Source organism: Melampsora larici-populina, assembly GCF_000204055.1.
Source record: "Melampsora larici-populina 98AG31 unplaced genomic scaffold MELLAscaffold_32, whole genome shotgun sequence".
Classification (NCBI taxonomy): Eukaryota; Fungi; Basidiomycota; class Pucciniomycetes; order Pucciniales; family Melampsoraceae; genus Melampsora; species Melampsora laricis-populina.
Genome location: NW_006768796.1, coordinates 464358 through 479414, shown reverse-complemented (window position 1 = coordinate 479414; position 15057 = coordinate 464358). Strand labels below are relative to the sequence as shown.

The following is a 15057-nucleotide window of genomic DNA, read 5'->3' as shown; positions in this document are numbered from 1 at the left end:
TACGTTCTTGATTCTTCTTCAACTGTTTGAATGTGGATTGAGCTGATGAGTCATTTGGATTGGAAATCCACAAGAGAAAAAATACATACATATCGTAGCCAAGCACAACTTCGGGCATTAGAGGCAGCACACTTCTTTCTATCATCAGCCCATGCCTCTTGCTGATACCTGAATGATTGAGGGTTATAGATATCGGGTTGACAAGAAGTTGAGCGTGACATTGTGGTGATGAAGGGTGGACGTACTGTTTTGTGAGTGATCGTATCCGTGTGTTCATTGATTTTTTGAGATGCTGTATGTTTTCAGTATCGATGGATACTCCGCTATACTCACCACATTCAACAAGCTTGACAAAGATCCAAAAGGCAAGAGCCCAAAGGAACTTGTTCTCTTTGGAGGTCGGTGGTTTCGAAAAGTTGGGCCGAAAACTGGATACTCTAGCTGCTTGCATCATGCTGCACATAACCACCAGCTGTTGAGCGGTAGCTTCCACGTGCCCGGGGCCACAAGGGTACGGGAAGGATGGATTCGAAGAGGCTGGTGCTGGTTGGGGGTGGGAAGTATCAGGGTTCAGGATATCAACATCAATATCTGAATTCCAAGCCGCCTGTTCAGCATCAGTTGCAGGTGGAGGGAGTCTGGAATCCTCGGGTCTTTGACCTTAAAGTGTGTCAATATGCTTTCGCATCCAAGCCTACAAAGCGGAATCAGCTCCTTGTTTTTCACTCCCAAGATAGAAAGTTAACTCACAGAGGACCTGCCACCTCGAGTCTTTTTGGAAGGTGAAGGACTCTGTCTGACGTCAGCGGACATGCTGCATATACTTTCTAGCACCTTCAAACGTTTTTCTGCTTTGTCAAGCGGCTGGTTGGTTTCATTCAAGGCATGTTTTAGTCGAACTAAGGTGTTACTCGACAATCACAAGCATCAGTATTGGTATGTAGAAGTCCAAATGATATGAGCAGGTAACTTACAAACTGTTTTTTTACGTCGTCCTTCTTCATTCTCAGGTTCATCACAAGAATCTGCCTCTGCACCTCTTATATCATTGTAATCAGGCAAAGGGTTAACAGGGCTTGTTGGAAGGCTCGCCGGACCAGGAGGTCTTGAGGGTTTGGACGAGGCTTTTCGTTTTCTGGACTTTGTGGCGCTAGAGGGGGATAACCTTAGGTCATCAGAATTGTCTGCCCTATTCGAAGTATCAGATAAGTCGCTTGGATCGTGAGTAGCTTTGTTCTCTGGAGACCAATCATCATCGGACTGAGACGATTTTTGTTTCTGGGAATTGCGGTGAGCAGGTGGTCGAGGGTAAAGCAAGCGAGAATGCTGGAGACTGGGGATTGTAGGTGTGGCTTCATTACCATGAATTGAGGGGCGTTTTTTGCCACTTGGTTTGCTTTGACTCTTTGAAGTTGTTTTTTTTGCAAGGAGGCTGGAAAAGTATGATGAGCTTCTATGGCCAGACTGAAGACAAATGTTCTACTCACATGGTCCTGCTGATTTACCTGCTGCTCCAACCTCACGATATGACCCAGCTTGCAAAGGATAAACTTTGAAGGACGGTCATGGTCAGTGTTTTTGTAAGGCTAATATGACTAAGAGGTGGAACTCTACTTACAAGGTTCAACTAAAGGGCTTGATAGTTGTTGACTAGACGGGTCGGCTTGCAAGATGAGAGCTTCAAATTAGGATATATGAGATGTCGTCAGTGAATGTGCATGTGCATGGATTTCACATCAAGAACACCACTTGACCTGAACTTACACTCTGATAACACCTCTTGAACTCCAGATTCCAAACATGAAGAAGGCGCCGGAGATGTAGCTTTACCTTTACCCTTCCGGGCTCTTTGGCTAATTGTGTCTTCTTTCGGATCAGACGTCTCAGGTGGATGAGTAGCTGAACCAGATGGATCCCAAACATCAGTGAATTGAATGCATTTGATGAGTATTGAATGGAAATTTAACCTTGAGTTTCGGTGACAGCAGACTGGTGTGACGGCGCTTTCTCAGTGAATGTGAAAGCAAAGCCTTCGCTGGGTAAGATAACTAGTTGGGAAAGATTTATCCAAGAAGTAAGCATTTTGTACGACCGTGGATACATAAATGTAAGACATACTCAATTCCCGATGCCCTTGGAAAGCCCGCACCAGGGCTTCCCTAGACATTTTTTTTCCGTCCAAGCCAACTCCTTCCACCATCTTAGCAAGGTCTGACGTAGTGTATGTATTGAAGTCCACGTCTGCTGCTGTGATTTGAGAGAGCACAACTTGAGGATCCTCGGTTGTTTTTCGCCTTGACCTAACCTCTGGAGCTGAAGGAATTCTTTTTGGTAGGGCGCTTTCGGATCGACGAGGTCTCTTGGGTTTTCCATACTGATTGAGGAGTTCCAGTAGCCTATTACGAGGCGTCTTACTTACAATGGTGAACCCTAAGTTATCAGGGATACCGGTGTCGATAGAGGCGGCGGCGATTGAGGCGGCATCAATTGAGGCTTTTAGGTGTTGAACAAAGCAGTAAGTTTTGGAGAATGCTCATGTGATGATGATTCAAGAGAAGCTTGAGAGCTCACCATCATTCGGATCTGTTGATGTAATTTGGCTGGCTTTCCTCTTCTTCAGGCCAGTGTTGGTGGGTGCAGCGGCTGTTGATAGTGACGGAGCTGTGATATCTAAAGGAGGACCTGATTGTTCGCGGACTTGGGAATGTAATTGTGAGGCTCGACGGTGGCTTCGAAGAGTTTGACCAGAAGGTGGTGCAGGACTTGAAGACATCACAGTGAGATCAGAAAAACAAAAACAGTTTATGTCGAAAATCTATCTTAAGGGTAATGATTTCATTACTGTATCTAAATTGCTCAACAATTAAAATAATACACTCCAATACTCTAGAATAAGAAAAAGATATCGACTTGGAGGATGCAAAAAAAAATGAGCTACTGAGGGACTGATCAGAAAGGTGAGTTGTATAAAAGCACGTCTGGCACAACACACATGAGATCAACATGTCCCAGTGCTCTCCTCAACCGAATTTGTTGTGCCCTTTCATATGTCCAGCTTTGTTCTGGTCACTCATCCAGGATCCTTGCGGCCATGGATACTGACGTTGTACATGCAAAGTATGCTACTCGGGGTCTTCAATGTGACTTGATCGACTCACCCCCCAAATCTATACCAACAATGGTTGGTATAAGGTTCCTTTGTGAGTACATAACTACATAATCCTGAAAATCCATAGCTACATTGATCATTTGACGTACAACATATGCTACTCCGACTGTCCAATGTGACTTGATTGATCAGTCACTCAATCAAAATATTATCAAACCATTTTCTTCTGTACGTAACAGTAAGTAACTGTTGAATTTCTCATCTCAGATACGAAACAAAGAGGGACTTCTCTCACCACATAAACAAAGAATCCAGCTTTAACACTTTAATTACTTCCCCACGATAAGGACAAAGAATTTCCTGCATATGCAGGATACCACTTCCTTCACAGTGACCATCAACATATATCGGCACCTACGTCACGTTCTTCATGAGCGCTGGTGCCGATGTGTGACCCTCTCTACCTCAAGCCACTGGTGACCAAACTACCAGCGGCCCTTTGTACCACAGAGTACTATTTCATTTCCAATCGCCCAACCATTTTCTTTGTTTACTGATCAGCAAACAAAGAAAGACTTACCACGGTTCATCTTGAGAATACTGATCAGCATACTGTACATGAATATATATATTAGCCTGAATTGAGGACTAACAGCCTGCTCATTACTATTCGTCGTTGCCCGCTCAAGCCAGTCAGATATGCCCTCAGATATCTGATAGTACAAGTATCCTTTTTCTAGTACTTTTGCGGAACCTTTTTCTGCACTACACCCTCTCAAGGTTTGCCTTTTGCGTCTTGATCCTGTCTCCAACTCCTTTTCATCATCTTCTTCCAGATCAATTCATGATCCTTCTGCCTACTGTTTCTGAAAAGCTGAAGCCTCACTTGGTTTTGCTGTGCATATACTTTCTAGTCATAATCTCCGCCGAAGATCAACGTTCAGACAAACTCACTTTTGCACACACTGCTAGTTTAGGTTGCCAAACTTTGTAAGTGAACATACCATTAAATTCCAATCGTATCATTCTAAGACAATAACTGAGTCTTTTCACCTTTTACCTCCCTTCACCTTCCACCCATGGCACTCACTGAATCGTACAACATTCATCCCTCACCTCCCAGTGAAAGTAGAGATTTAACATCTCAACTTGAAAGATTTGTTTAAGGTATGTTATTCACTCATCTCGCAGTCTCACTGCACGTCACATATATCTGTACAAATGTTTCTCTGACCTCACCGATGTTCACTCAGTTTCTAGTTTTGATCACCAGTCTTACCTCACAGCGACACCAAAATATCCCATCTCTGGATCAAAGATTTACTCAAGGTGTGTTTCTCCCTTATATATTTGTATATGTAGATGTTTGTCTAACAAGTCAACTCCACCAGAGATGACGAAAGGCAAGAAAAAGTCAACCTTGCCAGTAACTGTCTCGCAAATGATCTTGGAGGCACAGAGATCTAGCTACGCTGGAATGCCAAAAAAAGAAGTGACGATTTCACTAGGACCTCCGCCAGCACCAAACCGCCCCTCAAATAGCAACCCGGACAATCTTCGGCTACATCCGTTATGGAATCATGTGAACAGTTTAAACAACAATCTACATATCTTCCTTTCCCATGAATACGAGATATCCAAGACAAAAATCCACAAAGATCAAATTTACCGTATTCTTTTACACTTCAACCCCAAAACCTTGCATCGAGTCACCCACCTTAGAGATAAATTAGTGAATGCATTTGAAACGGAGCTGCTCCCACATCTGCGTCCTTTCATTAGTCCCCCTCCGCCAACTCCCATAGAAACCGATCTTGGTGACTTTGATCCCTTGACCGCCCCTCAACGTGTCTTGAAAGAAGCCATTCAACGCAAGAAACCCGGCCTCACTATCCCTGCCGGTGTTAACAGCCACAGTTTGCACCTACTTTACAAGGCGTACATTGATCCAGATTTAGTTGTGCCAGAAGCAAAGGAGTTTGCTCACCGGCCCCGGCACTTGGACATCGGTGGCATCAAGTCAAAAACTATTGAACAATTACGTTTTAGTTTGCAATGCCACGCTCCTCAAGTTTTCATACATTTAACTCCCTTCAATCGTACCGTTTGTGTTGATCTTTACATAAAATTTGTAATTGAAGAAGATGTGGAGCCGGGTAGACTTATTCCAGGGTTTCACTACACCATCATACCTTCGAAATGAGTTTCATGTACAATCTTCATTCTATCCTGTCTTTGTATTACAAAACCAATTTGGTTCTGACCACTCAATGAGGTTGCATGAACATGGATATAAAATTGTTTCAATTTTTACTTTTTGTCTTTGGTTTGGAAGAACAAAATTGTTCAGATCTACTCTTGTATGCTTAAAAAGAATCCCTTTTCTCTCTTTCATGTGGATGTAAACCAACCAAATTGTTCAGATCTGCAATTGCATGCTTATAAGAAGAAATTCAATATCTTATCTGATTGTTTTTTTGGATGAACTTACAACAAATTCATGCCAGCTCTTAAAACACTTGGTTCCAACTCTCTCGTTTTCTGTCTCCCGCCTATTTGTTTTTCCAAATAGGGTGTTTTTCACCTCTTTTTTAGCATACAGAGCCATATTGTGATACCTCATCTATGCACATAAATATCTACAAGCCTCCCGCTCCTTTTTTTAACCATCCTCTATCTCCAGCTACCGCCCAATTTTTAATTTAAGAGATCCATTTCTCTGATTTACATATTTATGTATAAGTATATAATTAAGACTTCCACCAACTTTGAATACACATTCATTTCCGGTGAGATGTATCAGTGATGTCGGTGTGTTCTTTTGTTTATGCTTACGTTGAAGTTATTAGATTTGCCATGTGGTGTGTTTTATAATGTCTCAAATGAGGATCTCAAATTGGCCACTACGGAGTTTGCCCGCTCCCAAGCAAAACGTAAGTAGATTGGAGGATCAAGGGATCATGAGCAAATTTTCAAATCATCCCCATGTGTGTATTTTTGAAAGCCACGTCTACTTGAAGTTTCTCTTGTGTCCTTGATTTTTCAACTACGCTGAAGTACTCACATCATGGATTCCAAAAGATCTTGTGTTTTTTTACCTAGTTATGTTCTCGACTTTCTCAACGATAAATCTCGCAAGTTTGATCCTGATGCCTTCTTGAGTAGAGCTACTACCAACCGACTTTTAGAATTGATCACCACTTTCTATCCTCATTTGATATTCACTCAAAAAGCCAAAGATGATCATGAACTCCTTCGTAAAATCTTTGTTGAAATGGTAGCTCCGCGCTTCTCTAATCTAGCTATACCTTCTCACTCCAACACCAAATATTTACAAGTCCCTAAACTACGATTCCCATCATGCTTAGTCGCAGAGTATCCAAAAACAATCGACTCCAGCTCGGACATCGACCTGGAGCGGATGGAAATGTTCAACATTTATGGTCTGTCAAACCTTAAGGCAGGGCTATTCCGCCATGCATCCGAAAGCATCAACACCTTCACACTGCAAATATAATGTATTTTTCCGAGGTGAAAAATGATTACATTTATTTCACAAAATGATTAAAAATGCATTAATTCTGCATTAATTCTGCATTATTAATCATTTTGTGCATTAATGTCAATCATTTTTCACCTTGGAAAAATACATTATTTTTGCAGTGTCATCAAAACCTACCACTTCTTGAATGACGACAAGGTTTCTGCCATTGCCATCGCTAAAGATCACCATGAAGATAACCTCCATGACAGTCTTGCCTATCTCAAAGAAACCCATCAGTCCATCAAGCTGTTACAACTCAAATTAAGGCAATCTACAATCTCATCAACCAAGCGCAATGAGCTCGAGCTTCAGCTGAAAAGTGCAATGGCACTACTACGAAGCAGAAAATGTACATTTGATCAAACTATCCAAAATTTCGGATTCATTTCAGCGTTGACTGATTATCATGAGTGAGTCATGTTTCTCGTTATATTTGTTTTGTAACTTTAATCTTATACGCTATTGATTTGAACCAGGGAGATTTTGGAGAAAAATACGCCAAGCCCTCCGACACCATCAACTCAAGACAATGGAGAAGAAGCTCAAGTACCCTCATCACCTCAACAATAGCTTGTAGAGCCCTTACTTATTTACAGAGCTATGTTTCTTCCAGTATCAGTTGAATGATTGACTTGACTCTTATGTGGCGACTATACATTTGGAAAGGCCTATAAATATACTACTATATGTTGTTTCTGTTTTAACAAGCCATCTGGTGTCCTGGTACTTTGATTTTTGAGAGGGAAGGTTTTGAATATGATTTTTGTAGTGTAAGGTTTGTCTTTATGGGCGTGGTTAGTGTCTGTAAGCTTTTCTCTTTTCTTGGACATAAGAAAAGTGTACATACTTGTGGTGAGATGGATGATCTTCCAATGCCGAGTCTTGAAAATTGCGCCGGCACCCTTCTGTCGAGAAGCTTCTGCCATCCTTTGTAATCATAGGGCACAAAGTAATCAAGCTGTCCGTGAACAGAAAAAATGATATATCAAAGGGTCTAATATACCAATCATTGATATATCATATTTTCGCAATCTGGAACATCTAGCTAGTGTGGTGGCCTGCTGCTAGATCCTATGTGTAACATACTCTGTACAATTTATTCTCGTAATGTAGCACATTTTTTATCAAATTAACTTGATGGTCAATCTGCTTGAATACATTTCAGAAAGCTCCTTTAGAATATGAATGAAAAGTTGACAATCAAAAAAAGTTGAAAGACAAAATTAGATATCATGATTGGAGTTTTATAAAATTCTCTTGAGTTTATGGTTTCAACTGCCACACATTATTATGTAGGAATACATGGCAGTCGAAAACAGTTCAGGCCCATGAGAGGGAAATAAAACTAGATCTCATCTACGCATACAAAGTTGCCAACCAGTGAGCACCAAAGTCACAGATGATAATCTAGTCCAACAATGATCTAGGATTGAACTGATTGAATATATGATCACGACAGGACCCTGGAAAGCCCCGATATACCCTCCTAATGGAAATCCCGAAATTTTCCCCTCCTACCTACACAAATTTCGCCGGTTTTCACAAAAAAAACTCGGATTCCTACCTGTTGACAAAGGACCATTTTTTTTTTCGGAGAAAGGTCCCAATATTCCTTCCATCTGCATAAGGACCCTCAAAATCTGTGTTTTTGGGCGTTTCAGAGCAATTAGACATCTTGATTTTTTTTCCGGAAAAACTTGTATATTTTTTTGGGAATTTGGTAGAAGAATCACAAGAGTTGAAGTTGTTGAGAGAGAAATAGACTAGTGAGTAGTATAGCTATGTAGTGTTATGTAGTTGAGTTTTAAAAAAAACGAGTAATTCAATTCCTGGCCAGCCACTGGAGGGACTGTGTTTCCAGTTCCTGGCCAGCCACTGCAGTTGGTCCACTGCTGTAACAGGTAAAAACATCAAAGTGAATCTCTACACATGAGGGAGATCAGGGTCTGAGAATTCAATATCAAGAAGTAGAAAAAGAGCAGTCAAACGTTTCAGAAAAGGGACTAAAGAGACTGGTATTTTTTTGAATTTGGGAGAGATGAAGCGAAACAACTTGAAGAAATAACACAAAATCAAATCTCTAGATAAGGTGGAGAGAAATAAAAACCAAGTTAGATATTACAATTCAAGTATAGCTTATTTTTTTCTAGCTTTAGCGTGTTCAACAGCAAGTTGTTCGAGAATTGCCTTGATGTACTGTTTCTGGCTCATAGCCTTTAACATAGCACGATAAGCTTGAGGAATCCATATGGTGTTAGCCTTGGGTTCAGTAATATTCATTGATGAGGTGGGGGGAAACACATAGTGAATATCTGCTATATCAAGATGCGAGAATATGAGGCGATTTGGAAAGTTTTCTTCAAAACTACACGCTCCAGGATTCCCTTTATACATGTAAAGCTGGGTAGATGCATATGAGAGCTTAGATCGAGTGGACGATTTGGTGATCCACTCGTGCTTACCATTCTGGTAAATGTAGAGAGCACAGATCTTACCCAAAAAAAGCATCTAAAACGAATCAAGAGTACATTAAATGATCAGAGTCGGCAGCTTCATATTTGAAACAGGGGATGACATACATTGTTTTTTATAACCACAACAAACTTGTTTACTTCAAGTGGATTGTCTTCTGATACATTGCCACTTGTATAAAGTGTTTGTGTTGCGATGTCAAGAGTTGTTGATGTATTTTTTGCACTCCAATTGAGGTCAAGCTTTACATGAATGTTCCATCAATGTAAGCGATCCAGAGCCTTGTCCATCTGCTCAGAGTTTTTCAGCATGATGGCTACCAATTTACTACATGTCCGAGGGTCCAATTTGGTGGCTCCATTTGCATTGGCGTGATCAGAAGCCACAGGATCCTGGTGGTTGTTTTTTTTCTTTCGTTCATTACCTTTTCCTTTTGCTACGCGAGATATAGTAATTGTGTCTAATATCAACGAAAACTATCAAGATCAAACAAAAAAAATGTTGTGATCGAGCAGAATCAAGCTGTTTCAGCAACTTTCAGGCCATTTCAAATGTTTGGACTCGGTTGAAACTGGTTGAAACAACCTTCTTGCTGACCCATGCCAGACTGTCAGACATCTCGATTTCAATGACCATCAACTGTCATAATATGACATTTTTCCACACCCTTTTACATAAAAATGTGTAAAAAATTGTCTTACCTGAGCTTCGAACTCAATACTATCATGATTGGTATCTATACACAATAACATCGGGTTTCATTGTGACTCGATGATCATTGCTACTCACCTTATGTATTGAAGTGGGTAGCCTGGTGGCCCTGAGAACCCTCTTTCCTACCTAATGTGTAAGAAACCTAATTTTTTTTTCCACACTTTTTGACATATTCCTACATACAAAATAAGGCTCCTGTGTGACTTTTTTTTTCAAATTTTTAGAATTCCTACACAGAACATAAGGACCATTTTTACCCAAAAAGGCCAATTCCTACATACCCAATTAGGCGGGTATATAGGGGCTTTCCAGGGTCCTATCACGACTAAATACCACTATATCATACATTAAGATCATTTGTTAGCCACGAGGTCATCATCCAGGATTGAACCTTCATCATCATCACCATTTTCAGTACGCATCAGCTGATAAATGCAGAGTTCATGAGTCTCAAGGTCACCTTTGGCTTTATCGTACCAAGCGTACATGCTGTCAACCTTTGTTTGCAAGCTTGAGATTGAATTATTTAGGTGCTTGATGCACTCGGCTTGCTCATCGAGAAGTTTGTTCTTCTCGATGATCTCGTGATCTGTCAAAGTAGATTGGAATTCTCAAAATTTGAAATATATCAAAGTATCAAGAATACAGGTCAACTTTCCTCTCTTCCATTTTTCATCTTCCAACTGAGCCATGTTGTCTGAGGCCTGCCTCTTGACACATTCTATCTTATTCAATAGCTCCGCGACTGATGCTTCAAGTACATCAACTGTTCCAAACCATGTACTTATTAGTATGTGTTTAGTGCAACTGTCATCAGTATTCAAGAACTCACCTTTCTCAGCTCGGGCTTGTTCCTCATGGAACACATCCACACCTGACTTGACCTTTGAAGTGGGGAATCTGAGTGGAGGCACATTGATTTCTGACACACAAAAAATCAATAACGTGATGATTTGGACGGTGATACATCATGAACTGGACCAACTTAAGTTCCCAACGGACAGCAAATCGCCATCCGATAGATCAATCAGATCGTGTGTCGGTTGAATCTTGGGTTTAACTTCAAGCATATCTCGTTGTTCAATAAGCGGTGAGGGGACAATCTGGTGAGCCAAGGGGCTCATTGCTGGAGCTTCACGGCGAAGTAAATTGATATCATGCTGGCTAGTCAATTCCATGACATCAACTACTGATTTTGATGCCACTCGAGTTGGTGCTTGCAAAAATGCAACTTTCTTGCCCTGAAATCTCGGTAGATACGTGAGTTGAGCTCTTAAACAGGAAGAAAGCCAACAGTCTTACCTTCTTATCCTTCATATTCTTCTGTGCACTGTTCATTCGGCGAGCTAATTCTTCAGTACCTGATGAATTGAATATAACTTGGTCGCAGGATTTTGATGAAAAATATGCAAATCAAGAAACACCTACTGATATTAGAGCGTTTTGGAGGACGATGGTTGGAGTGGGCAAAGCAGCTCGTTTCACTGGGGTGTCCATTGAAGCTTCAGGGACAGTACTGGGCTGAGGAAAACTCGGCTTGGTTTCCTCACGACTGGGCTGAGGCAAAATTGGCTTGGTTTCCTTTGATGAAGGAAGTCGAGACCGCATGTCTGGACCTTATATATGGGGTGTTAGTATATTCAATGGGTCAGGACCGTGTGAAATTGTGTGTAAGAATTGCATACCACTTGTGCCAATTCGAGATGAGCCAAATATGAGATCTCCGTGTATAAACGTTGCAGGCCTATCACTTTTTGGGTCTGGGAAGACTTTTCAACACACCGTACAAGACACAATCAAATTGTTAGCTTGATGCATAAGTTTATGGGTAAGATATTGAAGGTATATAGCACCAACACTCAGGCTGTTTCTCCCGTACTTTGACTGCGGCCTGGTTCTTGTTGAAAGTTGATGGAATCGGAGATTTTGGATGATTTTTTCGGAGCCAATCGAGCATCATTTGCTTCGTGACTCCAGGTGCGCCAGGATCTAGCATGGTTCAGTTGATTGTTCAGCTATTGGGTTGAATAGAAGAAGAACTTATGTTAATCGCGGGGTTTGATTCAACACATTGTTTTTCTGTTGGTGGTGTCCAGACACGTACAATGATATAATAAAGCAAAGACTTTTGAAAAGGTATGGCGTAAGTAGTGATGGTAGACAGGCCTCAATAACCGTAGAGTCAAAATTGGAATTAGCGACCGCTGTGGTGAATGATTATAATTGAGAGAAAAGATGTAGTGTCTTGCAGAGACAAGTAGCGATGATCAATAGGCTAGAGAAACGAGGTCGTATGAATGGATTATGATAGCAGCGGAATAACCACGAGACCATGAACTGAAAGAAAGCGCGACTCTGTAAACTATGCACCAAATTAGATGCTATTGAAAGACTGTTGGGGGTGAAAGATGAGCAAAGCTTGATCAATATATAAGGCAAGCATGAAAGATGAAGGTAGGAATCGTACCGCCTGATGCATCAATCTTTGAGACAAAATGTGACAACAATTGCAGGTGATGGCAACCATTTGTTGTTTACAAGAGGTGTGATTCGAAAGAGATGATTCATCATAGGCATCTTGTCATAATCGTTATGGGTGAATCAGTAGACGGCTGAAGTGTTTGACTTGCATTTTTGATTATGTTTTTTGGGGATCTCAATCAATTTCCATAGAAATGAAGAATGCTAATGTATATGATTTGATGTTATCCGTACAAGAGCTTGAACGCATAGCAACATATATCCTGCTGCTTTTTGCGGGTATAGAAAACCCTTTTGAGATCGGACCCCGTTCCATCAACTTCTCACCTCAAAGTTCTCTCCATCCACCTAATCAGCACGTTGTACCATCATGACAACCCCTTCAATCGGTCCACTGAATTGCCCAATCATCCTGCGCTGTGTACGTACAAATGATATATTTAGTTGTGGATCATATCAACAAGTGTCACTTAAATGTACACATACAATCGGTGCTTTTCTTTCTCAATGGTAGCCACCAATCAAAGCCGATGACCTTGGATTTACCTAAGGACTGACTGAATTTGATCAAGTCAACAAGAATCAAGTAGATGGATACATGTCCACATGCCCTTGATATCATTGGGGGCAATCATCAAAAATTCATTCTAGACCAGCCTCGATTTCCTGCCCCACCAGATTGTATCCTTTGACTCGTATCCTTTGATCTTAACAAACCGGTCATCATATCAAGTGTTCCCATCTTATACCAATCCCAACTCTCATACCTCCTACGTACTTACACCATCATGTCTGCCAAAAGTCTCACCGCCAATCACACACCTATCACCCGCAATGAACGGATTCGACTCAGGATGTTGGAACGTGAAAAGTCTGAGGCGTCTCCTCTTCAAATACCAGACGAGGCGTTGCCCCAAGTGAAACAAGGGCTCGACCAATGCTTCTACTGTGGCCTCTTTGGTCACCGGTTCAGAGCTTGCTCACAGTATCTGGATTACTTACCGAGGTATGGTGCCCACCCGATGCACTGGCGACTCCTCGAAAATGGAAGCTTTTATGAGATAACAGCCATATGGCCGAGCACCTTGGATGCCGAGTTAGGACAACCTTGGTCATGGTCATTAAACCGTTTGGAAGGTCGCAATGATGAACATCTCGCAGCGTCTTCTGTGACCTCTGATGAGGTCTTCTATGACGCCTTTGAATCAATTCCTACTGCCGCCACCAACAACACCTTGAAAGCTCTCTCTCGTTCTGAATCCTTTGATGATGCGGATGGTGAAGGACGCTCTAACGTGTTCGGTCAACCGTCAGTGCAGATGACAAGTTCATCCATGGTTCCTAAATTGGCGTCTCCTACAATTGAGTAAGTGACATGATTCCAATCCAGCATCACAACCCATACTCATCAACAATCTTTTCTTTTATGATAGACAGGGCAAGATCAAAGAGGCAGCAGCTCAAGCTGACCTTGGAGCTGAAGATTGAGCTCGATTATACTAGGTTAGTGTAATAATTATATTGCTCGCAGTTGAAGCCATATATTGATCTTTTTGAATACCTTCCTTTGCCAATACCCGCGTCACAGATTACATATAAACTTGAATTCTCTTTGAACAGCGCAAAGATCAACTATGTCTCACTTGTTTTTGTTGTCTTCCTAGTACTCTACATGTATTTGTGTTGTGATACGTGTATATTTAGCTTCTGATCTCAATTACTGCTCATTTATTTTTGTTTCCTTTGTGGCCTTTTATCAGTCTGTCCGAAATGTATCTATTGAAATATGTGAAGTCTGTATATACTCAACTTTTTCTGTTAGTTTTTCTTTATATTGAATTGATTAGAAAGTCAAATTCAACAAAATTAAATGGTGTTCTAATCATCACTTCATTTTCACGTGGTTAGGGGCAGTTTTGTTGCTATACAGGTGCAAACGGCACTTTATTGGCTCAAGAATTTGAATTGGTCATACAGTTTTCTTGACTCAAGGACTTATATTGGAGCAGAAAAGGGTACTTTTCTACATACATAATATTTTTCTAGGCCCTTGGGTAAAGATGCACTTTGGTGTAGTGCTAATACATACACAACATCTTGGGCAACTCTTTAGTTTGTGAGTCAAGCATTCGATTATCACCAAACATGGAACTAATGTTTTCTTGTCTATTTAGTAAATTGTACTTATCAATTCAATGTAAATCCCCAATCAATCCATTATGGTTAATTGGTGTCGTTATTATTAATTTGAGTGGTGGTACAGTAAGTCTTTGGTTTGTTATACCCTTCCTGAAGACTCTGACTGATCTTCCTTCTATTTTCACCTTGGTGTATTTTCTTACCCCTATGTTAGAATTTTTTTTGAAGCAGTTTGGAGTGCATTCAAAACTTAGCAGGCACCTGAAGAGTTACAGATTTAATGATGTGGTTTATTTAAATCTTTTTATATCATATTCTTGTGCTTCTTGAAATTCTATTTTATTTTTGTTCTGTTTTTAATCTCTTTGATTTATTCTTGTGATGATCCTTAGAAGCTTCACAATAGAGGTCAATTACTTCATCAACAAACTCATCCTCTGGGTTCAGTTCTGCATCAAAGTCTTCAAAGTCACGTATGAAATGTCCCAAGACAAGGTGATGTACCTCTACGCCACCAGGAGTCAGCTGATGATTCTCCCCTCGCTTGACGATACACTCTCAAGTAAGATGTTGTACTTTGCTGCGAGTGTAAGATGGC

At 40.9% G+C, this 15057-nt stretch overlaps 3 protein-coding genes across 3 annotated transcripts; 2 read left to right on the top strand and 1 right to left on the bottom strand.

Annotated features, from left to right (window-relative positions):
* Positions 1-3953: 3953 nt before the first annotated feature.
* On the top strand, positions 3954-5312 carry MELLADRAFT_65217 (uncharacterized protein; the record flags this gene model as incomplete). Its single annotated transcript, XM_007412739.1, has 3 exons — positions 3954-4099; positions 4301-4438; positions 4472-5312. The coding sequence occupies 3 exons, from the start codon at positions 3954-3956 to the stop codon at positions 5310-5312; spliced, it is 1125 nt and encodes a 374-aa protein (XP_007412801.1).
* A 5138-nt stretch (positions 5313-10450) lies between these two features.
* MELLADRAFT_89733 (uncharacterized protein) lies at positions 10451-11835 on the bottom strand (the record flags this gene model as incomplete). Its single annotated transcript, XM_007412656.1, has 7 exons — positions 10451-10605; positions 10672-10761; positions 10825-11080; positions 11142-11162; positions 11268-11455; positions 11525-11608; positions 11697-11835. 7 exons carry the CDS (start codon positions 11833-11835, stop codon positions 10451-10453), a joined length of 933 nt encoding a protein of 310 aa, XP_007412718.1.
* Positions 11836-13108: 1273 nt separating this feature from the next.
* On the top strand, positions 13109-13808 carry MELLADRAFT_108834 (uncharacterized protein; the record flags this gene model as incomplete). Its single annotated transcript, XM_007412740.1, has 2 exons — positions 13109-13686; positions 13754-13808. The coding sequence occupies 2 exons, from the start codon at positions 13109-13111 to the stop codon at positions 13806-13808; spliced, it is 633 nt and encodes a 210-aa protein (XP_007412802.1).
* Positions 13809-15057: the final 1249 nt, after the last annotated feature.